The sequence below is a fragment of the Aythya fuligula genome, chromosome 9 (assembly GCF_009819795.1).
Source record: "Aythya fuligula isolate bAytFul2 chromosome 9, bAytFul2.pri, whole genome shotgun sequence".
NCBI lineage: Eukaryota > Metazoa > Chordata > Aves > Anseriformes > Anatidae > Aythya > Aythya fuligula.
The window spans coordinates 13,900,781-13,926,367 of record NC_045567.1 but is presented as its reverse complement, the minus strand read 5'-3'; the positions used below and the strand labels follow the sequence as shown (position 1 = coordinate 13,926,367).

General features: G+C 37.3%; 1 protein-coding gene across 2 annotated transcripts in view; it reads right to left on the bottom strand.

Moving 5' to 3' along the window:
- Window positions 1-25,587, bottom strand: part of ATP13A3 (ATPase 13A3) — a 51,894-nt gene that overhangs the window by 17,471 nt on the left and 8,836 nt on the right. The window contains exons 1-14 of one of the 2 annotated variants that reach the window (XM_032193075.1): window positions 20,497-20,513; window positions 15,686-15,779; window positions 13,226-13,399; window positions 12,163-12,333; window positions 11,760-11,830; window positions 7,885-7,965; window positions 6,983-7,052; window positions 6,018-6,152; window positions 5,129-5,201; window positions 4,266-4,397; window positions 3,132-3,311; window positions 2,105-2,262; window positions 1,267-1,455; window positions 286-347 (exon numbers count right to left, since the gene is read on the bottom strand). In XM_032193075.1, coding sequence (XP_032048966.1) covers window positions 286-347; window positions 1,267-1,455; window positions 2,105-2,262; window positions 3,132-3,311; window positions 4,266-4,397; window positions 5,129-5,201; window positions 6,018-6,152; window positions 6,983-7,052; window positions 7,885-7,965; window positions 11,760-11,830; window positions 12,163-12,333; window positions 13,226-13,399; window positions 15,686-15,736 — 1,547 coding nt within the window. In that variant the 5' untranslated portion in view covers window positions 15,737-15,779; window positions 20,497-20,513. Of the gene's footprint in view, window positions 1-285; window positions 348-1,266; window positions 1,456-2,104; window positions 2,263-3,131; window positions 3,312-4,265; window positions 4,398-5,128; window positions 5,202-6,017; window positions 6,153-6,982; window positions 7,053-7,884; window positions 7,966-11,759; window positions 11,831-12,162; window positions 12,334-13,225; window positions 13,400-15,685; window positions 15,780-20,496; window positions 20,514-25,587 lie in introns of those variants that run through there. The other variant, XM_032193074.1, reaches the window with a different exon arrangement.

Genomic DNA, 25,587 nt, shown 5'->3' with positions numbered 1-25,587 from the left:
AAGTCAAGAGTTAGAAGGGCATGATTAAGGAAACATGTTATATTTTAACTGCATGATTTCTTCAATATGAAATTAACAGGATCTCAGATTTTAACCAATTAAATTCTGCCTCAGCTTTGTAAGAGTTACAACTTTCAGTACATCTAAATCTTATTTTCAGTTGCATTCCTATAGGTCACTGCAGAAACACAAACATTTGATCACACTGAATATTCCATTCTATTCTGCTGAGGCTGTTAGAGCACAACTACATATCAAATTTGCTATCAACTCTTTTCTCCTTACCGAGCATTTTCTACCCGTTGAATTCCCCAAAGATCCAAGCCATCCTCAGTAAGCGTGCCAGTCTGAAAACAAAACAAGGGGAGTGGCAAGAAAAAAAAGAGTTTTCAGAACGAAGTTATCTTTTCGCAGAGCAAAAATTTACAATTAATGAGACATATTACACCTGAACAATATGTTTTATTTCATTTTCACTTAAAAATCAAGCAGATACAAATAACTAGTAGCAAAAAAGTTAGGCAGATAAGTTCCAACTTTGTTAAATACCTTAAAAAAACATTCAGAGCAATTGTGCCTCTCCTTAGGGGCAGGACACAAGAAACAGATCCGTAAAATCCACACTCAATAACTCAACATCTCTGTATTTGGGGGGTGAGGGCAGCAGAAGACACGTACTTAACCCTTGGTACTACTCTCTTACATAGTTAAAACATTAACTGGAGTATATTTACAACACTATTACAAAAATATTTACAAGGGAAATAATAAATTATGATTGGATATTTAAGATTTCAGATAAAAATCTCTATGAAGAAGATCAAATGGATTCTGGATGGTGGCATTACTGTCTTTTAATCATGTCTCTGTTAAATAATATTAATAATACTCTGGTTTGGCTTTTCATTGAAATAAATGTAAATGAGAAACAAGACTGGCCTCACAGTTCAGACATCAAGAAGCCTGTGTGCAAAATAAAAGCTCGTAAAACCCACATCACTCACAATTTTGGGTTGCCAGTAAGTCGGGACTTAGCAGTCTTGAAATAAAACACAAACTGTATATTACAAAAACTTTTTAGAGCATACTGTAAATTAAGTAATTTAGCTGATGCTAAACATTTAATACCTGGAAGTTAAAAGAACAACAGTAACCTAACTTACACAGAAGTAATGTGTTTCCCTGTAGTTACTAGCGTATACAAAATCCCTTTTATTACACATTGTCTTTTCAGGTAGCAACACAAAGTTACAAAGTTCACCCAACCTTATCAAAACACACGAGATTCAGTTGGCCACAAATATTTATCCTCTGTGGGCTGATGCAGAAGATACCAATTTTTTTCAACCGTCTTTGTGCATAAACAATGCCAGCAGTCATGGCAGCAGGGAGTGCTGGAGGCACCGTGATAGTGATTATGTCAAGAGACTCGATGATGATGGTATGAGCTGGAACCTGCAATACAGCTCAAATTTAATGAAGAACTCAATACTCAAGAGCATCACTGTCTCAATGAAATGCTACAACACCGTTACCAAAAGCAAAATCTATGTGGTGCTTTCACTAGCATAGTGGGTTCTGGAGTGCCCAGAAACCTAGCATATCTTCACCCACTCAGTATCGACCATGATAAGCCAGTCCTAAAATACACACAATCCATAACTTCAAGTTTCCACTCTTTTCCCTACAAAACTTTAACACAGCAAATGAGTAATGCAAAAACTTAAAAGAAAAAAAATTGAAGTTATCAACTAACCAATTATCAGTTTCTTGAGACTTCGTCACAGCATACTTTAGATTTGCTGTACACAATTTCTTCCAACTGATTATCAGTCAGATGGCAATCTTATGTCCAAAAAGGAAGAAAAGATCAGGTGGGTAACAAACCCATATTTCATCATAATATATCCAAAATTCTGCTTTTCTACTGAATCTTTTTCTCAGTAAGCTTGCTTTGTTTGTTCCATTGACAGAAAATAAAGCAAAGATACTTTCACTTAAGATCTAATTGTTTCTCATCGTCTGAAGTGTGATGGAAATCACAATCAATGGTTTTCTAAAATAATGTGGTTCTGGACAAGAATATAGTGAAATGAAAACATACCTTCTTTAAGATGCTATTGACAATCGTGTAAAGAAACCCAATGCCTGCCACCACTACCAAAGAGAGGAGAAACAAGTAGGCATCTCTGTAGAGTTTAAAGTCAGTTGGCTTTGGATATAGTATGGAACGAACAAGCTGTCCTTTAGCAGTACTAAAGCCTAGAAACAAAAACAAATGAGTTATCAGAAGTATAAACAAGAAACAAAAACTATTCAAAGATATTAAAACCTTCAAAGAATCCCTTAAGCTACTAATTTCATTGAGACTTTTTCAACATACAGTAGCATCTTTTGCAACACTATAATTAAGGTGCTTCAAAAATGTACACGTGTGTCATACGTGTGCTTCTCTCCTGTGACAAGGACATGCAACAGATGTAAATCAACTCTTCCTCTACAGGGGCAGTAAACATTCAAGTGGTTTATAGTTTACTATCATCCTATTTCATGATGTTTTTCTGAATACTATCTTTGTAAAACAGAATCCCTAACCTCTGTAGTCTGCATAGGTGTTTTTAAATAGAAAAAAAATATTTATCTGAAGCTAAACCTTTAAAATATTAGTATGAGTAAACACTTCTGTAACAAGGGCTAGACAGAGCAGATTTTAGGCCAACGTTATGTGCTTTGACAAAACCATGGACCAAGAACAGCATTTTGTGTTGTCAATGACTCCATTAAAATAAGTGGAGTCCACCACAAAGCCAGTCCAATAGTATCATGCCTTTGAAAAGAGGCACACATAGTTCAACCAACCCATTAAAATAAAATACACATCTATGGGGCTTGAAAACACACAAAGTTGGGTCTAAAATTAATGCTGAAGACTGATTCACATCCTTATTTGCCACCTGATACTCCCCATACCACTATCTAGCTCTGTTACTGTTCTAACAGACATTTATCACATTAATTGAGTTATTTATCCACCCGCAGCAACATTCAACACAATACACTGAAGTATCAGTTGACAGACACCTAGAAAACTGAGTATTAGGTTAACAAGTGGTAAACTTAAAAGTCTATACCTGTTCTCACTACTAGAGCTTTGACTAATTCTCCAGTATAAAAACGGGTTTGAATTACATTGGTTCCACAAAACAAAGTATGTCGCTTATGCACTTCTGGACTGTATATTTCATCTCCCATTGTTTTGGGGTATTCCGAAGGATTTGGCAGGTTAATCTTCGTGACAGGAACACTTTCACCTTAAATGGAAAAGGAGTCTCTAAGCAAAGTAAAATAAGAATAGGCACTTTTTTCTTCACAACTTCAATTAGAACAATGCGATTTCACTTCAGCACAGATACAGACTTACAGCAGAAGTCTTCTTCCTTACAGCGAACTATCAGACAATCCTTCACCTGTTAACCTCAGCTCATCAAGGTCCTTACCCAACTCTTACTTCAAATCAGACAAGTGCAAAAGACAGCTCAGAGAAAACAGGACAAGCTTCCTTCTACTGCAGTGCATCACCCCATCTTCAGTAAGAAAAACTAGAAGCTGATGGAAATTATTCCAAGCTCCTTTAGTGACTGAGTATATTCAAACCAGGGCAACAATTTTATCTGTTGCTAGCAGCAGGAAGAGGCTCAAATACATTAAAAGAAATGAATGTGATAAAATACACAATCTCTGAAGTACAATTTTCTAAATGCTGCCAGTTTGGACAGATTATCCTAGGAATAACAAAAAGGCCATTCTATTCATTCAAGCTGTTCTGCAATGACATCAGGTTTCTGGTCTCAGAATATACAGGCACCAACTTGAGAAAATTATTTTGTTTTTATAAACAGTGCAGAAAAGCCTACTCACTACCATCATTCTTGACAGCGGTTGAAAAGTTTGTGCTAAGAATTTCTGAAAAAACACTGCACAATTCAATCTGCACTGAGAACACCAAGTCAAGAGGCAGGAAGACATACCATTAAAAAGAAATCTTTTTCAACAAGAAACCATCACTCATTTTTGGAGTTGCCAAGCTCTACCAGGCAGCTGTTGCAGATAAGCATAAGTACGTAAGTACTTATGAGCATAACTAATTGCAAGCACATACACATTTGAAGCAAAATAAGCACTTCTACTAGAGAATGCTGGAAGCTAAGCATGCACAGATATGAAAGTGTTTTTAGCCACACAAAAGTATACCAAATTGACTTTACCTGTTAACATGCTTTCATTTACAATGCAAGTACCACTGAGAAGTACTGCATCACATGGCATAATTGTCCCATTAGATGGAATCAACATGATATCTCCAGGCACAAGATCGGTGGAAAGGATTTCTTCTATTTCTAAGCATCAGAACACAAACAATTTTACCTGAAAATAGCCACCAGCTACAGAACCCAACAGATCCTCACATAAGGATAAGATCCAGGTGGTGATATTTAAGATTCTATTCCACTTTATGAATTGCACTATGAAAAGTCTTTGAAAAGGTGAAACAATAGCCACTGATAAAACCAGTTCTATCACAGATTAAACCCTAGAGTAGATAAGTATAGTTTACCGTAAGAAAATAAAGTAGTCAAGATCATAAAAAATATTAGCAATAAAGTTCATTGTAAAGACCTAAGTCCAATACAAAGGCATGCCTTACAAAATGGAATCTCACATCACAGCCTAACCATCTTTGGTTACTGCAGCATCCAAATGAGCAGAAGTGCAGAAATTAATTTGAAGCCTCTGCTGTGTAATAAAATGTAATGGAAACCCACAGCATGCACATTCTTTAGAACAAAAAAGAAATTACAATGATAACCGCATACCTGGAATGGCAGGTATGAGAAACAGGAAAAGTACCTCATCTAGAGCAAACCCAATAGTCTCTAAAAATACCATCCAGAAGAATAACGCTAAACAGATGACTATCCTATCTCAATTCCACTTCACAAGATCTCCTTTTCTCATGCAGTTTTGCTAAGAAATGCAAACATTTCAAACTGATCAAAGAACAGACGCAATAACACTCACACGTAATGGGCAATTTAAACTCAACAGTCCAAATACCTGTGAAATTTACCTTGATTTCCTCTGCAGACAGAAACCCTGACAATGCTGTGAGCTGCTACCATGTCATGTAACATAACATATTGCTACAAGGGGAAGAAAACATGTCATTATTTTGAAGCACAGCTTTTCTTCTAAATGCACATTATACCTCTACAAGCAAAGATTAGGAGATTCTATACTAATACTTTTAGAACAAAATATTCCTTTAAACTTTTTTTAAAAATTGTTTATGAAAGTATGGGCAAATAAGGTTCAAGTGCATCAGCCTGTATAGGTTCCTACTTTCAACAGCATTCTGCAAAAAAAAAAAAAATACTGTCACAAAATATTATCAAAAAATTTGCTCCTAAACATACATAAGCAAGAACTGTTGTATTTGTATGAACTTAGATGAGGGAAATGATTTATCTTTTTCACGTGTGTGCATGTGTCTCTGGTCTGAATTCATGCACTGCAATTTAAGGATAATTACTACTTTATTTTTTATTACCTACTGCTAAGTCTACAAAGAAAATTCATTACTAACTTCACCTACAAGTTTGGCTGGTGCTCAATTACATCAGACTTTTCAAATCGAAGGAAACTATGCAAGATGGAACCAATACAATCAAATTCAACTTGCTATATAGATTTGCGTCTGAGTTTTACTTAAGTGAGGCCATGTTTCCGTTATCTGAGAAGGAGGCAGGCCAACCTGCCAATTCAACAGCAAGGCAAGTCAGCATAAAAGGGACTCAAGAGTACCACGGGTCCAAATTCTTCCAGATCAAAACACAAAAAATCCCTAACAAGATTCTACCTATATACTTCTGAAAAATTCTTAAAATTTGTCACCATTTTCATAAGAAAATAGCCTGATAAATAAAAGCTGAAATGATGCATGTTTTATTTGAACTTACCTTTCTAATGGTGTAGAGCGAGCTAACAATGGATATTACAGACATAATCACAATTGCTAATGCATAGTAGTGATATTCATCAGTGATCCACAATATCACACTGAACAACTGAAAAATGTAAAAAGGGTTGAGAACCTGGAAGAACGACAGAACAATAAAGTTACACCAAAAGGTCACATGCTTTCTTAGAAGAGTTAAAATCCTCCTCAACAGAAGACAGAAAACTTTCAATCCTTTACACCTGATATTTGTCTGTTTTGCCAATCTGTTCCCTCTGTTTCACTGATTCCTCAACCCTTCAGAAGTACAGTTCTCATTAAAACAGCACATGAACACATACTTTTAAGATTGCATGCACCTTCCCCTACACAACAAAGCAATATTATAGATAACTTCCAGATTATTTTAAGAATTGTAACTTACAATGCATCAGATATTTACTTCTTATTAGTAAATATATTCTTACCCATTAGCTCAGGTTTGAGATTTTTTGTTCAAAATGTTCTAATGTATTACCACATGAATAAGATGCCAGTTACTCAAATCCATTTAATAGAAGGAAAATGAAACAAACAAGAGTATATGCAAAAAAACACGTTTGATTCAATGATTAAATTGTAATGCATGATCTCCAGGCTGATAGGGCAGAACACAGTTAGTGGTTTTAAGTATGAAATGATCAATAAGAAAATAATATTTGTGGCCTTTCAAATAATTCTGACACTTTTTTAATGTCCTTGGTAAGGCAGTACATTGTGTACTCTGAAGAGCTTGCAGCAAAGGCCTCTTAAGTTTGGAGCTCTTGGGAAAAAAAAGTCTGTATCATTTGGCTTTACATTGCCGGGCTCTGGAGGAAGGTTCTCATTTCATGTTATTATTTAAAGACTAGTCTAAGAGCCACTGTACTCAAAGTAACTTTTAATTATATACTTTTTTTTTGTTTGTTTGTAAATATAAGATCTTACCTCCTTAATCAGAAGCTTAAAAATGTAAGGCACTTTCACAGCAATTTCATTTACTCCATAGAACGCTTTCCTGCATTAAAGAAGTATCAAAAGAGACTTAAAATTTTAAAGACCTTATTCCTTTTTAAATAATTCCGTCAGAATGAGAAAGTATAAAGTATCATTTAACCCATGGCCCTTTTTACCACATTTATCATTTCAAAAGGCATTCATCATAAAAGGTTTATCCAGTGAGATATTACACATTTCAAATATGAAAGTAATATTCATTTCAATTGAAACTGTACCTTCATTTTTCTTTCACAATGAGATTTCTCTATAAACTATGCACAGGTCCAATCTTAATATGTCATTCTGAAAGCCAGTCTGGGGTTCTAGCTAAAGCTCAAACAAATGTTTACCCTTAGCCTTAAGTAAGATACTGTTCTCATGGTTCTGTGTCTTAATTTTATCCTTAGCATGATGAAATGCAAATCATGAAATTGGGAAGCAAGAAATTGATTCTGATAGGATCTGAGTTGGTTTAATGACACAAAAGGCTTCATCATGTCAAAGTGTATTCTTAAGGACTTGTAGGAAAAGCCACAAATCAATAGAAAGCGGAAGGATCAAGCAGATGCTTCCATATTTAAAACTCTGAGAAAGTCTCATTTGGAAAAAGAACAAGGAAAGCAACAAAACCCAGAAGTAATCCAGAATGGTCTCAGAGACTGGTTTTTACCTAGCATACACATAGGAAAAAGTAGAATTCCCTATATCTTCTGACAGCCTTCTTTGAAGGAAGTTTAAGGGACTGTCTGTAAACACTACCCATTCTCAGTTGCCTTCTAATGATGTTAACATTTGGAGCAGAGGTAATTGAATGAAAAAAACAACTCTTCCCCCTGATAGTGTAACATTACCTGTACTCGTGCATCCCTTTTGTCAGCCCTCTGCTGTGTTCATTATGAATTGAAGAACAGAACGTAGATTCATCTAGTCCTCTAAGTAGTGGAAAAAGTCAATGAGTTATTTCAGAAACCTGATATTTAAAATTAAGTGTACAGCAACAAGAGAGTGCTGGGCCCTTGCCAAGAGCTACATTGTATTAAAAAAGAACAAAGACAGTCTAAGGATTAATGCTTTTCTAGCTATTTTTGTCACGTACCTATAGATATCAGAGAGATGTCAGAAGCATTTCTCTTACACCTTAGGATAGTCATACTTTCATTTCAGTTATAACAGAGTTACATGTCAAAAACTAACTAAAATGCTAGCCTAAGTAGTATTCAAAAGCCCGTAAAAAGAATATGTGAACTACTTATAGAAAATATATGAAACCAATGGGTATTACAGTTTCTTTAAATTATCTACTTCGTTTACTTCTAACAAGTACTACAAGTATTTCAGAAACAGTATCAATCAATTTATCTGGTAACCCTATACTGAAGCAGTTCTGCAGCATCTTGCTATCAAAATTTTATCCGTGAATAGGTAAAATACAGTCTATATTTCAAGTGCTTCCTCAGCACTGGAAGACTCATCTTCGTAGGACTCCTACATTGTGCAAGAGGAAATGCTATGATTCAGATAGAAGACCTGCAGATAAGAAAGCGTACCTGAAACAATATCATGTTCACAGTTACGAGATTGCTGTAATTAAAAAACTCATTAAGGACATATCAAGTCCAATGTCCAGATATATTATCTAGCAGATATGCTTTGGATGCACAGGAAAATATCACTGCCTTCCAAGTGGCTTTCACACACATGAAAAAACAGCACTACTCAGCACAAGGGTTTGTTTGTTTTTTGTATTGCATAACCATTAAGTTACCTACTAAAAAGGATTCAGAGCTGTCCCAGTGAAGAAAAAAGATATTGTGCATAAATAGTACAAATTATTTCCATTCTCTAGAACATGGGGAGAGGAGTTAAATACCCTCACTACTGCAAAGACTTGGACCATGCTTCTGGCAGCTTCTGGTAACATCTTCATATTCTCTTAATTTTTATGTGTAAATCTGGCCACAGGCTTACCAGGTTTCCCTATAATATTTCAAGGTTAAGAATTTTAAATATTTTTACATCAATATATAGTTGTCTTCTCATAACTGTGCTTTTTGCCCCATTCTGTCTCAATTTTTCTTTTTCCTGAAAAGTGGGAAGTGGGTTTAGGAAGGGCCCCTAAAACGAAGTGCTTTATATGCAATGTGCATATCATGTGCAATGTTCATGCTACGACAAAGCTTTTAGCAGGGTGTTATCTCATTCCCTAGCTGCAGTTCTCAGCATAAGCATTATCTTCCACTCTCCCTTTCACTATTTAGACCCGGAACTGCCTTCTACTCTATTTACTCCTGGAATTTTTCCTCAGAAGCTCTTTTCTCCCAGTTTTGCCCAGAAAAGGAAAGTATTTCAATTCTCAGTCCGTAGTGAGAGAAATCGGCATCTCCACCTAAGTGTTACAGAACTGAATTCCCAAGGCATTAAATAAACCCCTTTGGGCACATACTTTATTACATAAAATACTCATCAAATCACCAAGGGATTCATTTGACTTTAGCTAAAACAAAACAGTCATACAGGGTCAAAGCTGCATCCTCTTTGGCTATGTGGCCAAGTCTGATTTAGTTTAAGAACAATTACACTTGCATTTCCTGTGTTTAAAACAGGGACCTTAACATTGCTATGAAAAGAACAATGATACAAAACTCAAGCTCTCATAACTGAATTAGTTCCCTAAGAAATCTTAATTTGCTTCCCTTCTGTATAGTGATAACACTTTAATTATGTGATCAAACCGTTCTGTCTTCTGGATACCTCCATAATTAACTGCACAGAGTAAAATCATCTTCATTATATGGTATTGTGCTCAGATCCCAACCGTACCTATATTGCTTGCACTAGGATGTTATTACAAAGCCCTCTGTTTAGTGTCCCATCTCTTTACAAACTGATTCTCTATCAGGTCATTAGGTAATACTGATTTCTGTTTTTACATAAGAACCTGAAGAGTAGCTTAAGAAAAGTATCGCAGTGAAAGCATCTGGTCTGAATGCACTTCTGAAAGACTTCTCAGAAAAATTATATTCAAAAGTTCAGCTATCAATTCCCAGGTGATATCTAGAACTTCACCACATGATCATACCTAATTCACTTTAGAGAAAAGTTACACCAAACTCACTCACGACCCTGTACAGAAGTGACCTAGTACTCTGCAAGTCTCAGGTGTCTCATATGAGGCTCTTTCCTTTCTTCATTATCCTGCTGCTAACTAAATACTGGCTTCCAGCTCAGCTACACTACCTGACTAAACCCATGGTCAGGCTGAATGGTTACTAACACATCACACAAGTGAGAACTTGGCATTTTAGCAAGAATGTGATTGAATGAATGCTCACAGAACTTCACAGACATATCTGAGATTTTTCAGAGGCTTACAACTTGGCTGAGTTATCACAAGGACATCAAAAGGCACAGTCAAACAGTGAGCAAATACCAAATTTCAAGTCACTGCTTTCATGCTAAGGAACAACACTTATTACTAAACTTGTGAGGTTGTAAAAATTTCCCCTGTACCCATTCTCAGCAAAAGGTGTAGTTTCAGTTTGATCTTTATAATCTCATCTATGGGAAATATTCTTTTTCAACAGTTTAAATTTAGCAACACTACAGGTATATAAACAGGATCCCATAATGTAAAATGACAAGCATCACTACCTGCACCGCTGTAATTCATGAGAGGCTTAACATGAAAAATGTATACAAAGCTTTTAATTATTTACACACAAAGTGAGACATTTCCACCCTCCCAGAGGAGTTCTCAATTTCATAACTGCCTGTATTATGATCATTTCTTGTAATTGTTGTCATTGCTGATAACTTTCTGAATTATTTGTACACACTTTTTTGGAAACCAGAAGAAACATTGACAGAATAGGTTTCTTCTTATGAAGTTTTGGTTACTTTTTCTTCAGTCACTGGTCTTTTTTTTTTTTTTTTCTGTATGCAGTGCTTTTCTACATGATGGCTCAGTGCAACAATCAATGATTTAAGTCGAAAAGGAGATGCTACATTTCTCATCTGGACTTCTACTTGTAAGAAGTGGTTGTCAGAAGTGAAGAAGCCTGCGTTCGTTTAACTCGTTAGCACTATAGAAAGGCCTCAGCAGCACCACCAGGAAACAGAATTTTCTTCTTCATCCCTGATGCCATGCAACAGTGCTGCTGGGTAAGAGAAATTACAGCACTTCGCATTCAGCAAGCACAGCTGGTTTAGCCACTAAGAGGCATTTCTATCAATGCAAAAGACCTGATACCATTACTAAAGAGCGATCAGTTTCAGCTCAGCTGGACTAAATGTAGCTGCACAGACCTACACAAAGGTGAGCAACAAGGTATGCAAATGAACTCCCCTCTTCCTAGATACTCCTTCTGGGCCTAGCTCAGCAGCAACTCAACAAACAACATATTCCATCAAAAGGGAAGTTTTTACAAGTTTATAGGAGGAGAACTGCTGCCTAAAATCAGGTGCTCAGATTCTCATACACACCTAGAACAGGCAAGAAGCCTGAAGTGGCATGAAGCATGTCACCCTATGTAAGTCGTGCTCAATAAAGGTAAGTTAAGCTAAACACAGCGTGACTCTTGGAAAATCTCTCCCCTCTCAGAGTGGTTCCAAGACTCAATAAGCTGAAACAGCTAGTCAGAATATATTATTTTTCACGTTTTTAGGTAAGTTATATTACCAAAAATGCAGTTTGAAGTAAAATACAGAAGAAAAAAAATATTCTTACCGTACAATATCAAAACTTTGAACTGAATCATTCCAGAAATACTTCACACTGTGATGCGTGAAATAACGAATCTGCAAGGGCAACAGACATGAATATCAAACTGGCACCACTTAGCACCTCTCTTCTGATTTGACCTTATTTTGGACAGTGATAGAAACTGAATTCTGAAAACCTACACTGAAAACTGAAAATTTTTCTTTCAAAATAATCTTTCAAAAATTCTACAAATGGTCCAGTAACAACAGTTACTGAGGAAAAGATCTCTGTTCCACCTAAGGAGTCAGGTTAGCCTCTTAGACAAATGAAGTAACTCACATACTGTACTGTGTTGTGTATGCCAACTCAAGATACTATTCACACATCCTTTGAAAGTTAGCAACTGCAGTACTGAAGGTCTACTTACAGGCAAATATTTTTTCAAATCGTTTTTATTCTCTTCTGCAGCAGATTCACAAAAATGAACAGCATGGCCATTTGAAACCTTGTGTACAATAGGGTCCGGATTCTGTAAAGGATTGGCTCCCAAGGAAGGCATAACGCGAACTTTTGCACAAAACCATATCTTGAATTCATCCTTAAGGAGAAAAAAAATGAAAAAAGGTTGATTAAAACAGAATTTCAACACCACGTTACTGCAGTAGCTGTAAAGTCAAGCAAAACAAGTCAACAGGTGACAGAGTCTATACAGAACTAAAGAAGTTATCTTCAAATTAATATTAGATGACTTAAGAATACATCTCTTTCCACAATTCTGAAAGAATGTTTTCTGCGCTGAAAGGGTTGAAGGTTTTGTGTGTTGTTTTTTTTTTTTGTGGTGGTGTTGGGTTTTGTTTTGTTTTTTAAAGTCATGAATCTTAGTACTTGAATTTTGACATTTTCAGCTCTTGAAAAAATATTATATTTGTTCTGTAGTAGATGGGACTACGAGATTTCTATGCATGTAGCTTCATCCACCCTGCAACTTAAAAGAATTAAGGATATATACGAAGATAATAACAGGGGACTGCACACAGCAATAGCGGAGGAAAAATATAATCTGAAATCATACTACACAAGGACCTGTACTTTTACCTTAATTTGGCAAAAGTAATGTTGCTGACCAAGACAGGAAATAACCTGAAAAACATGTATCAGGTTATATGAACAATGTAGCTGCTCTGTAACTTCTGATGAAAATGGTATCCATTCATTTAATTCTCAGAACTCAGAATCAAGAGACTTTATTTTCACCATGTTCTCTGCAAACAGCTGTTAGTCTTCCCATATGGGCAGCAAGGCTATATATAGTACCAAGGAGCACAGTTCTGCATTTCTATAAAACATAATAAAAACAAAATCCTATCAAAAAACTATAAAGTAAAATCACATCTACCTGGCAGCCAAGAATCTGTACATTTTTGCACGCAGCAAGAGACATGAAACAACTCCCAACTTGCAGAAGCACACCCCCCTATCTATAGGCTTACGGTTGTTCTCAGCAGAACCACTTCACAGTCTTTAAGCGTCGTCCTTCTGCACGTTGCTTTCACACGCCACTCAGGCATCCAGTAGAGGAGGAGGAGAAGAAAGCCACCAGAACAGATCACTCCTACAGTAACTAGCACCAACTTCCATCGACATAGCTCATAACCATAGATCTCCTGTACAGAAACAGAGAAACAAATAACAAGCAATGAGCCTGGAGCAGAGAAGATAGGGGACCTCACCAATGTATACAAGTAACCAAAGGGAGAGTGTCAGGAGGATGGGGCTGGGACCTTTTCAGTGGTGCATATCAACAGGATAAGAGGCAACAGGCACAAACGCAGCAAGTTCCATCTGAATACGAGGAAAAACTTCTTTATTGTAAGGATGACAGAGTGCTAGCAGAGGCTGCACAGAGAGGTCATGAAGTCCCTATCCCTGGAGATGTTCAAAAGCCATTTGTGCATGATCCTGTGCAGCGCGCTCCAGGTGACCCTGCCTGAGCAGGAGGTCAGACTAGATTATCTCCAGAGGTCGCTTCCAACTCAGCCAATGTGTGTGTGCACATGACTCAATCTTGATTGCTCCAGCTTGGGAAGCCAACATTAATTTTTCATAAAATGCAATATTAAAGGGAACCAGATTTTAAAACGTTTTTTTCCTTTTCCTCTTCTGGAGAAGGAAAAGATTTTTTAAAACATACTACATGATGGGGAGGTAACAAAAAGGACTGGTTGGCTCAGTCAGAAATACAAAAATCAGTAAAAGCCTTGCAAATGGAGAACATACACACTGTTTAAAACACTTCATTATAGGACCCGTCTCCTTTCTGGACTGCTCCACAAAGACTTAGCCTGTAACACAACTCACCCTAAGTCTCAGAGAATGATCATGTTTTTGGCCATGGCCAGCACACTACACAAGCAAGTTAAGCATTTAAGAAAAAAAAAAAAAAAAAAAAAAGCAAGCACATTTGGTTTTTCTCAAGTGTAGGTTTTAGCAGATTAGCATTTGATTAGCTAACATACAGTTTTGGATTACTGGTGTGAACAGATTTTCATAATACTTTCTAAAAAGCTATGTAAAAATTGTAAACTTGTACATTTGTAAAATATTACTTCGTAGTAAAGGAACTGGATCATTTTGTCTGCTATTTAACAAGAAGTGCTATTGTGAAACATTAAGAGACCACAAGCAGCACTATCCAAGGTTATGTACCTTGCGCCAGCTGGAAAAATCCTCTTCTCCTATTAAAAAACCCACAGAGTATTAAGTGTGCCTTGGTCAAAGGCATGTACCAACTTAACCTGATGACAGCTGGGAACAGAACATAATTCAGTGGCTTACTAGATGCCGTGCTGCATTCCTGAGTTTCGCATTACATCACTAGATTATATTTCCTGCTGCAAAATGGCACTGAAGTTCCCATTGAGTCCCACCTGCATTGTTCATATTAACACCAACTTTTTGCGTACTTTTAAGAATTTTCATTAAACAATATTATGTTTACTAAGAAAAGGCTTTTCAACATGTTAGCCTCGTAGCCTTCTCAGCTTACTAAAAAAAAAAGAGACCAAACCCATTATTCCCTGATATCCCACCGGAGGCAATATTAAATTCTTACCATGAAAAACATGGAGGTGAAAGATAAAGGGAGAGATTAATGCTTCTTTTGGGACAAAACAAAGTTATTCCCTCCAAAAAGCATTTATTTTAATGATCAAGCCATAAGCAGTGCAATTTGACTTTCTGATGTCAGGTGCCTTTACCTACTCTGTCTGAGAGGTGCTGTAATGAACAACTTTTCCTAGCAGTGTACATGAAGAAAGTACACGGAATTCAACTTGCAGGAATTCATCTTTTTAAAAACAGAAATCCCTATATAGCCCGAGTATTTTCTGCTGTCTGTAGAAAGGATTAGAAATTCAAAGTTCAGCTGGTGCTATATTTGTCAAATCTAATTGCTGCATCTTTCAGGAAGAACAATAAGAAATACCTTTGCTCCATCAGGAAGCAAAGTTTAAATGCTACCAAACACCCATAAAACTGCTCTGTGTTTTAGGGAGTGGGGTCTCACCTGAATAAACATGAATATGCAAGAGTAAGCAGAACTAGATTACGGATAATTAATTTGTTTTTAACAACAAGAAAAAAGCTCCAGTGTTTGGAGAAAGAATACCTTGTTCCACCTCCATTTTCCTTTAAAAATTGCTAAACACCAGTATCTGTTATCTGTTGTATTGCTGACCTAAGCACAGCCATGCCAGCACCTTTGCAAAGGCTTTCAGCAAAAACATTCCTTATCCTGAGACTAGATTTCATAATACCTGAAAAGATTACAAGTACAAAACTGTTGTTTTAAATTGACTCTGTATGCTTCCTGATGGAATATGCCTCATCTAGACAAAATCATAAAAATGCGTTTCATTCACTATATAAAAATAGAGTACATAATTAATTACCATCTCATCCTCCTCTGCTTTATTGACAAATTTCTTTTCTTCTTTCTCCATCTTTAGTATGATATGGAACTTCGCAACTGGAGATATGGAAGACCTTTAAAAACAAAATAATTAAAAATTGAAGCAACATTACTGATTCTATACCTAAGTATTAGGATGATTAGAGGTTTTTTTTTCCTTGAAGTACATACACATAAAACACACTGACAACAATGAATATAGATCTTGAATTTGCATTGTACTAGTTTCCAGAAGTAATGACCCAAAGAGCTCCAGTAAAATATTAAGATTTAACACAGGATGAAGATAAGCGAAATATTGCAGAAATGGCCAGCTTTGAAAGAGAGAAAAGTGCTTGTACTGATTTACCTTGCTACATTCTACATACAACAAACTAAAAGGTTTTTTTCCATACATTCTACAACCTTCACAATGGAAATGTAAACTAAATGCGTTACAAAAAGCTTAAAAATAGGTGAAGATTACACACTCCTTTCATTCTATACTGTAATAGCTTCAAATCAGATGCTTTCAGAAGCCAGGCTATCCTCAAGGAAAGGTGTTGTAGCCCTAAGATGTGCATTTCTCATTGAAGCAGAAAACTGGTATGTGTTTAAAAAAAAAAAAAAAAAAAAAAAAAAAAAAGCAGAAAATAAGGACAATGCTAGAAAGATCACATGGTCTTTACGTTCCCAGCATAGTATCTCTAAATCAAGACATGCTTAATGGTTAATTAGTCTTTTGCCTGTTTTCCAGTTCTTTTACTATTGTTTTGAGCAACCTGATCTAGAGGAAGGTGCCCTGCCCATAGCAGGGGAGTTGGAACTAGATGATCTTTAAAGTCCCTTCCAATCCAAACCACTCTGTGATTCTGTAATTTATAAATTTGCTTCTTATAGTAAATTCCTTACAATTGCAAATCTTGACAGGTGCTTTGAGGATAGAGTATAAACACACATTTCACGAACACAGAAAAGCAAGAGAGAATATCAAGATGTCTATGTGATGAACCTATTGCAAACAGATCCCTGCTCCAACAGGGTAGGACTACAGACAAAAGGCTACCACATACTACAAGGCTCACCAGAATTTTCAGCATCACAAAGAAAATTAAAGCTGCTAAGTCCAAAAGATAAATTTCAGAAATTAAAACTGCACCTAATTTTTATTTGGGCACCCTTGTCCTCATTAACTACATATGATTTATAATTCATGAGCCCGTACCTCATTTCCACAGGACCACCTACCATAGTTAAAGACACTGAGTAGCCAGTACTTACCTGCCAAAGTATGGATAGGTTAAGCATGATTCTTGGCATCGACACTATAACCCTAATTTAATTTACTGTACACATATTAGTTTCTCTAGATACAGCCCTTTTTACCATAGCACATAAATACTCCTCAAGCATTAAGGATGCATTTTCACAGCACAGCAAGTATCAAGGTTATTGTAATTGTCATTTTTCAGACAAAAGGTGATCCCCCCAAAAAAAAAAAAAAATAAGGTGAAAGCCATCTGCTCAGCTTCATCTCAGCTGCCCATTGAAAGCTCGGAGACAACTGTTCAGATACTTAACATTAAGTAGCATTATGATAAAAACACAACTATTACCAGGTTCCTTGCTATCATTAACTCCTTGACATTTTCACTCCTCTCAAAGCCAGCCCCTGGACTGAGGCAGTTCACTTCAGCAACACCAAGCTCAAGAAGTCCTTGCAATCCACTCCCACATCCAACATCATCACATCCTTGCATAATTTGAGACCTGCTGCCATCTTTCTAAGCCAACAAATGAAGGAGGAATCCAACAATGGTTTGCTGCCCAAATTCAGATCTCTGTAATCCGTTCCCACCTCTGACCAAAGCTCTAGTGGAAGGAACACACACACAAAGCTGAAAGCTGGACCACAACACGGGGCTCTTTTACAGGTGAGAAACTCAGCACTTCAGTTTGTTTGGTGAAGCTTTTTATTCTTCCTGTATCACAGGAGGCTGATTTGATAACAACTGTCCCCCCTTCGATAGAAAGCCCAGCTTGCACTTCCATCATTAAGCTGAAAATTTTCTACTACTGTCCAATACTGAACTATCTTTCTCCTTCTGTCCTTTCTGGACTATCTTTCTCCTTCCAAATTAATTTGGAAATTGAGACAAAAGATATGCATTACTGATACTTCCTCAACTACTATGTATGTCACACAAGTTCTAAAACACATTTTTGGCTAAATTGCTATTTTTATTCACTAAGAAGTTTTATCAGCTGGGGAAAAATATTTACAGAAGTCAGTTAATGAAGTCTGTCTTAAACCTATACAGGATTGCTACAAACCTTATGAGAACACTTTTTGTATTGTAATGTTTTGTAATTAGTAAGTCAAAATTTTTATGTGCGCTACACAAATCACATACTTCATGAAAAAAAAGTCAAGTACCCAGAAAAAGTCATGTATTTACCAAACAATGCTTGTAACAGACTTCACAGTGCCATGGAGAATTACTACATCTATCAAACTCGAAGCAGCATGCTCCTACACAGACAGGTATTCCCCGTTACACACTGCAACATCAAACCCGTGCCTGCAGGCTCAGCCCGAGCCTCGATAAACAGACCTAGCTACAACCATGCTCGATACAGGAAAGCAAAATAAATGCTAACAGCTTGCAGACCAATAAACTTAAACAGAGTTCCTTCCCTCCAGCCAATGCATCAGGACAGGCAGCACCGCGGGCACAAAGAGGACTGCTGGAGTTCAGGGCCATCCCACAACAAGAAAGGAGCGTCAGGCTGTGAGTCCAAAGAAGCACGAGGGGAAATCTCAGCACTTAGACCGACAGCAGCAATTCCTGTGTTTTAATGAGTTCTTCGAACAGCTGGGTAGAATCGCACAGGCAATACACAAGGATCATTAGGAAAGGCTATTTTTGACTCACGTCATTAGCTCTACCTGCATTGTTTTATACAAACTCACCTTCTGAGCAACGTTCAATTAAAACATGCAATCTGATAGCTCACATACTGCCCCAAGTTTTCCATGCTAAAGTGAAACACAGATCTCTAACCTTAGAAATCATTACAAGTCTTTTCTTAGCTGGTAGACCCTGAAAATCATGACTGCTCAGCAATGAAGAACAGTACACTTTCTTCTCTGATCTTATCCCTTCCAGCACATCATCAAGCCATGCTCAGCATCAGGGGTTAAATTGCTAACTACCCTGGGTTTGCTTCTCCCTAACCTCCCAAAACCTAGAGGTGACCACCACCACCACAGGGTTGCCTTCCCTGGAGTCAGAGCTCAGGCTGCTGCGTCGGACTGAAGAAAGCAGCAGCAGCATCTCACCCTGCCACTGCAGGGATCTGCATTCGATCTTCACTTCCTTCCTCCTATGGGAAATTAAGCATTTCAATACATTAAATAATTATTAATTAAAGAATTAAATGTAAGCCCTGGACTTCTCAACTTACAAGAGAGTATGCCAGCTTGCTAGTACTCAAAGCGAGGATGAACTCGACTCACAAGAAGCAGCATGGACTCGGCAGTATTCAAATACCAAGTGCCTCTGATCCAACTCCCTAGAGCAAACACTAGAGAAACCCTCTCCCCATTTAACAAACGAGGACTAGCAACATAAAGGCAATATTCATTTTTAAAGGAGCCAAAAAACAATGCAAACAGTGAAAGTTACCATTGCTCCACTGCGCATAAGCTTGGGTAATGTTCAGTCATTGAGCTATTGTATCAGTCAGAAAAGTAGGAAGTATCAAAAAAGCCTGTCGCAGACACGTTGTTTTGCCACAGGCTACAAGAATGAAATCACTCACTTTTAGAAGAACAGATAATGTAGGTATAACGTTAACAAATGGCACAGACAGCAGCTGAACGCTGACTAAATTATAAATAATTTTAAGAGAACAAGCTTGAATCACAGGCTTAAGCAGTAAATCTGCAACTTTATTAAAACATCACATACTTCAGAGCTAAAGTAGATTACAAATAGATCACTGGAGAAATTACAGCAGTATGCAGAGCTCTAAAACCACATGTATCCCCAAAAAGCAAAGAAAACACTGAATCTTTTCCTGAACTACTGCACTGATAACTATGTGTTGATCTACCATGATTAAACAACCAGGATACTAAGAAGTTCTACCAAAATATTTATAGGCAGTTTGTAGCAAGTGTAAAAAGGTGCAAAATAAATGCATAGCAAATGGAAAAATGTTAAGAACTGCAGTAAGTCTCAATCAAGAAACCTGAAGATTCTGCAAGTCCTAATTTCTGAGGACTACTAGCTTAGCTGAGGTCAGCTAACAGGTGGCATAATTAACAAAAGATTGCAGTTCAAATCTTATCTTCCAAGTTTGATTCAAGACATTTTCCCGGTATTCTCCCCAACATTTGTCCCAAGTCTGTAATCCTTAATCTAATTCAGCTTCAGTACACATCACTGCCATCAGTTGATTCTTCCAGTTTTTCATTTCAACTGGAAAAAATCATAATGGCAAAAGAAAAATGTCAAGGGCTGGAAAGACTATAGCTACAAAAACAGAAACTTGATTCCTCCTGCAGTTACTGGATAATTTAAAGTAAGTTGCATAGATGAAAATAATTTTTTGACAGCTCAAGACATAAAATCCATGTATGTATATGCATAAAAAATAAGTTTATATATTATACTGTGTAATCATTTATTTGTCTATTTAAAATACACAATTAACTGAATGTACAAATTTGTATCTTAAATATTCCCTATTTTATTGTTTTCAGCTATCTGTAAAAACCCTGAGATAACTCAAAGTTTCTCTTACCCCCAAGCAGTCTAGCAGCCGTCCTCTGCACTTGCTTTTGTCATCATGAGTTGTGAGGCCGCTCTTAATAACTCAGACCCTATCTACAAGGGAAGTCCTGACAAATGAACTATTTTGTCTAAAATCTAAAAAAAGTCTCCAAGGGCCTTTCAAACTGTTATCAAAAGATTAACATATCAAAGAAAATTTGGCACTGCTTGGAATGTGCTTTTTTTTTTTTTTTTCCTCTGCTGTGCACGAACAATTGCAATACTGTAATTGGGCTCGGATGGAGGCTGTGCTTCCAGGCATCAGCCTGCCGGTACAGCTCATTCTATTCAAGCCACAAATGCCTCCCAAGGATCCTACAGACAGTTTCAGGTCTATGCATGAGCCCTGATATTATCTGCATAGCTCAAAGCATATGTTTCTGACCAAACCCTTCCTTGTATTTACAGCTGTCATGAGGAAAGACAACAAAATTCATTTTAAGCTGCAAATCAGTGATAAAGAAGGCAGTTGAAAAACCACACATTTTTCATTCTAAAGGTTTTAGGTTTTGTCACAGGGCATACCAATGTGGTCGCATAGATCAAACTAAAAGAGCTTTGGACATCAAGTTGTGCAGAGCTAGAACAGGTAACTCAGTCACTGCCTCACCACTGCAGAAATTTACTTTTCTGTACAATGATCAAGCAACACTGCTTTGGTAAGATGATGAAGGGCAAATCCAGAGATATTGCAAAACAGACAGGAAAAGCTAGAGACGGGCATGAAACAGGCTAAATTTTAAAAACAAGTATGGGCAGAGATTAATACAAGTTGATCTTCCTCAGCACCCTACATAATCACTGTCACTAAATAAACACCTAAATTTCTACAGGAAAGAATTAAGACCAAGAAAATCAATTGGCTCATCGAGAAAAAGATCATAAAATATAGCTCAAACACAAATCATGTTTCTGAAACCTAATCTAGTGTCTTAATAAGCAACCCATCTGGCTTTGCTGGGTCCAAAAAGGATCCGTTCTGGTATCTTCAGGGGTTACTGAGACACTAAAGATTCCTTTCCAGAACTTACTAACACCAAATATATCCTCCATTAAGAGGAACTTCACAGCTCTGGAGTTGAAAATTAAGTTTCTAAATGACCTGATTTCATCACAGGTCTTTCAAATATCTAAATTAAAAAATATATATATCACGAGCAGTCCTCCTTAACTATAAATACTGCCTGTTGCATAGCAGACATCTTATTCAGCTGTACCCTGACTAGCTGTCAAAACACAGAAAATCCCTGTTTTGTTCTGAAAATAGAAAGCCAAACATTATTTCAGTCACTCAGAAATCAATCATTTCTCCTGTTTACAGACGTGCTCCCAATCCTTTATCTCAAGAAGGAATCAACCTACAGAGGTAGCAGACCTTACAAAGGCAACGTTTATTATAAGGTTTTATTCTTGTTCCAGAAGTATGTGATCCCCACACATCTAGAGCAGTTACCAAACTGAGTGCAGTTTTCCATGCATTATGGTAAAGGCTTTCAGCGTGCCATACAATGAACCTACGAGTTGTAAGCAACTGCTTTACACGTACAAAATACCAGCTGATGTTCAATCTCTGCCACACAGGCAGCAGTGAAATGCAAAATTGAAGAAATACTCAAACTACAACTGGCCAGGAAGAGGTGGTTATCTGAGAACACATTAGATTTCAAGTATGTTCCATTGCTCTGGAAAGATGAGAATGCAGCCTGGGTCGGCTGTCCATTAGCAGAAGAGAATGGCAGTACTTTTTACAAAGCAATTACCAGAAGAAAAGCACTGACCTTCCACAGAAGTCAGCTTTTCAGATGTGGATCAGGTGCTGCATGGGCACACTTGGCACATCCAAGGTGATGGTGCTTTCGAAGACTGCTCTCCATGTGTACCTCAAGCCTAATGCCAAAAGTTGCTCTGAATGAGTTTATTTCATAATTTGAATCTCTTAAGATGCTTATATGCATCTCTCTTATCCAACCACGAGCAATACAAAACAATTAAAACGTTCCTTCAAAATTATTCTAGAGAGATCAGGAATGTCTAGGAAAAAAAAAATCTGCACAAATTAAACCTGATGTCAGAACTGCTATCAGCAGACAGGAAAGAAGTTCTAGATACAGTTTAAAAGACCACAATCTAGAAAAAGCACGCTTATAAATGGGGCCATAAAAATAGTAGGAAAAGTCTTATCAGCTATTACTACTCAAGTCCGCAGCTCCTGCCCTTGCAAATTGCCAGTGAGTGCCACAAACAATACCTGAGCTGAGTCTGAAGCCCTGAGTTCATTCAAAATGTGCTGTACCAATAAATAAATGGACGAGCAAACAAGGTTAAGTTGTAAAAAAGAGAAAAAACAAATGATTTAGGAGCACACTCTTCTGAAACTGTATCACATAACACATTGCACACTAAAATAAATCACTGAAAAAAACAAAAGTGGAATAGAACATTTCAAGCCTTCAAGAGCCAAAACCAAAGTTTCAGCCCACGGTGTCTTGGAAAACAGTCCCATATTTACATTCTAGTCATCCTCTTTCACATAAAAGGTCTTATTTTAGTATACGCGAAAATAACGTCGTCCTTACCAAAATTTCTCCGCTGGCTGCTTTTGAAAACATTGGCAGAATCTGCAACCCCTGAAAATGAGCGAAGGACTGTTTTTAAACAGACTTGGAATTACAAATGCTCAAAGGCTACAGGAATGCCCTGCTAAAATCCGCATTAAGACATTTTGTCTCTAAACAGCGTGTCACCAGGATTTTATCTGTCCTTCACTCATCGACCAAGGCATCTCCTCAAAGGAAAGCTTCCAAAGCTCCAGCTTACAGCTTCTCAGTTTCTAAGGAACTTCCAAACACATCTGTGCCCGCACTAGGCATTTCTGCACCTCTCACGTTCACTGCTATGGCCCCCTCAACTGTGACTTCTTCCACCTCATTTCTGTGACCAGAGGCACACCTGTGACAGAAGGGATCATGCGACACCCCTGGCTAGGAGGGATCCACATCTGAGCTGCAGCAGCAGGCTGAAGACTTCTTGCACCACCTGGCAAGCACGACACCGTGCACAAAGTCTTGTCTTTGCCTGCCCCTGGAACACAAAGCCACGTCACTCAGAGATCATTTCCAAACTGAAACAAATCACACGCTGCATACCTGTTGCACAATTTAGCCTAAATCCTAGGGATATTTGTTTTTATGACCGTAGAAAACAAAGCTTACCACATTTTACTTCAACATACACTATTACGACCTTAACTGTGTTAACTTAAAATAATACTAAAAGACTAACAAGTTTAACATTAATGTTTATTGCTAGTTTGCAACCCAAATTACAAAAATAAGAGATACTCTCCTTGAAGGGCACCTTCAATCTGAGAAACACCTTACACGAAGGGAAGCTGTTGCCATTTACAGTACTCCTGTAGCTTGTGGCTGCACCCCTAATTATAAAATTAACCACATAACATACCATAAACGCTTGGATACGACATACAGGCTGAAAGAACTATAGAAGATCAAAAATCCTCCAGCTATATTTTGAAGGGAGCTAAGGTTATAATTTGTACTACAAACAAAGCTTAACACTTTAGTCAACTAACCCAGTTCTAACAATAAGAATGACATAATAGTTTCATGAATACATGGAAATTTTACAAGTACACGAGCTAAATTTTAACAAAGCCCTCCACTCAATACCTATTTTATCACTTCCCATCTTGGGCTTTCTGTTATAATACAGGCTTTTGTTTCTGTGTTTAGGCTTAAGGAAGACCATTGTATCCAACAATCACCAAACCAAAATTGTATTTACATTTGTAGAGTGTATTCTTTGTAAAGTATACTTTCTGCAGGCTGTAATAGCAATTGCAATGTTTACAGTAAAATCCATACGACATTAAGTAAAGATAATCCTATATCTAACAATGAACTCATATTGTAATACATCATGATAACAAAGTACTACAGCCGATACTAGACTGAAAACTTTCTAACTGGTCGTCAGATCCTTCAGATGCTTTTAATCAGATCAATTAAAAATTTTCTGCTACTGCAATAGCATATGCAAAAGTTGAAGACACGTTAGGAGAGGATTTAGGAAAACAGTCGGTCATAGCAAGGACAGCTAGTCAAGCGCTTCATCACTTAATCTTCCTGGAATCTCATTTATCTTACTTCAAGCAGCAGCTACTTGCATTTATGAAAATTTTCATCTGAGAAATCAAGCACCAAAAGCCAACATTCCCCAATGCATGTTCCCACTCTCAAGCACACAAGAATAGCCCGTCCTTTTATTTTAAATTTCTGGATCCCTGACCTGGCTGCCATACAGGAAAGAAGGTCTGCACCACAGTCGAGGAATCCAATAAAGCATACATTTATTTTAGATACTGATCGTTTCTTTCCTATTTTGGAATGGAGAACACTAGACATTTGGGTCAGAATTCAGGGACTCTGACAAAGGGACAACAAAACGTTTTCTTTATTCTTGGAAGGGAAAGTTAAACTGTTTCAAACATCTTGGGTAAGGCACGGTGCCGTTACACCCAATATTAGCCTTCAATAGCTGAACACTGAAGCCCCTTCCAAGAAGGCCCTCCTTTTCCACAAGGAATGAATTTGACTCAGACCTCCTACATGTATTTCATTAAACAACCAAGACTACCATGGTTAGGTAACAGAGATGGCAAAGATGCCCCATCCCAGCACCAGGAGAACCGCAAGCATTCCAGCAGAGAATTGGGAGTCTGAAGACCCAGATGCAGCAACAATGGGTCCTTTCAAGGAAGCATTTCCCCTCAGGGGCTGTGCCAAGAGCCAAGCCTTTCCTGCGTGGCTGCCGCCTTATTGTGCGGTGCAGAGTATCTACTTCCCTGGGATGTATTTGCTTTTGTAGTATGGATGCTCAGTAAAAGGAGGCAATGACTTTTTTTTTCCCCTCTCTTCCTCTGAATTCTTGGAAAATTTTTTGAGGGTAACATCAGAACATTGGAATCAAATTTCAAGGAGACGACCAAGCAAAACCTAATTAAATTAGATGAACCTTCCCTTAAAAGTTTAGACATTTAAAC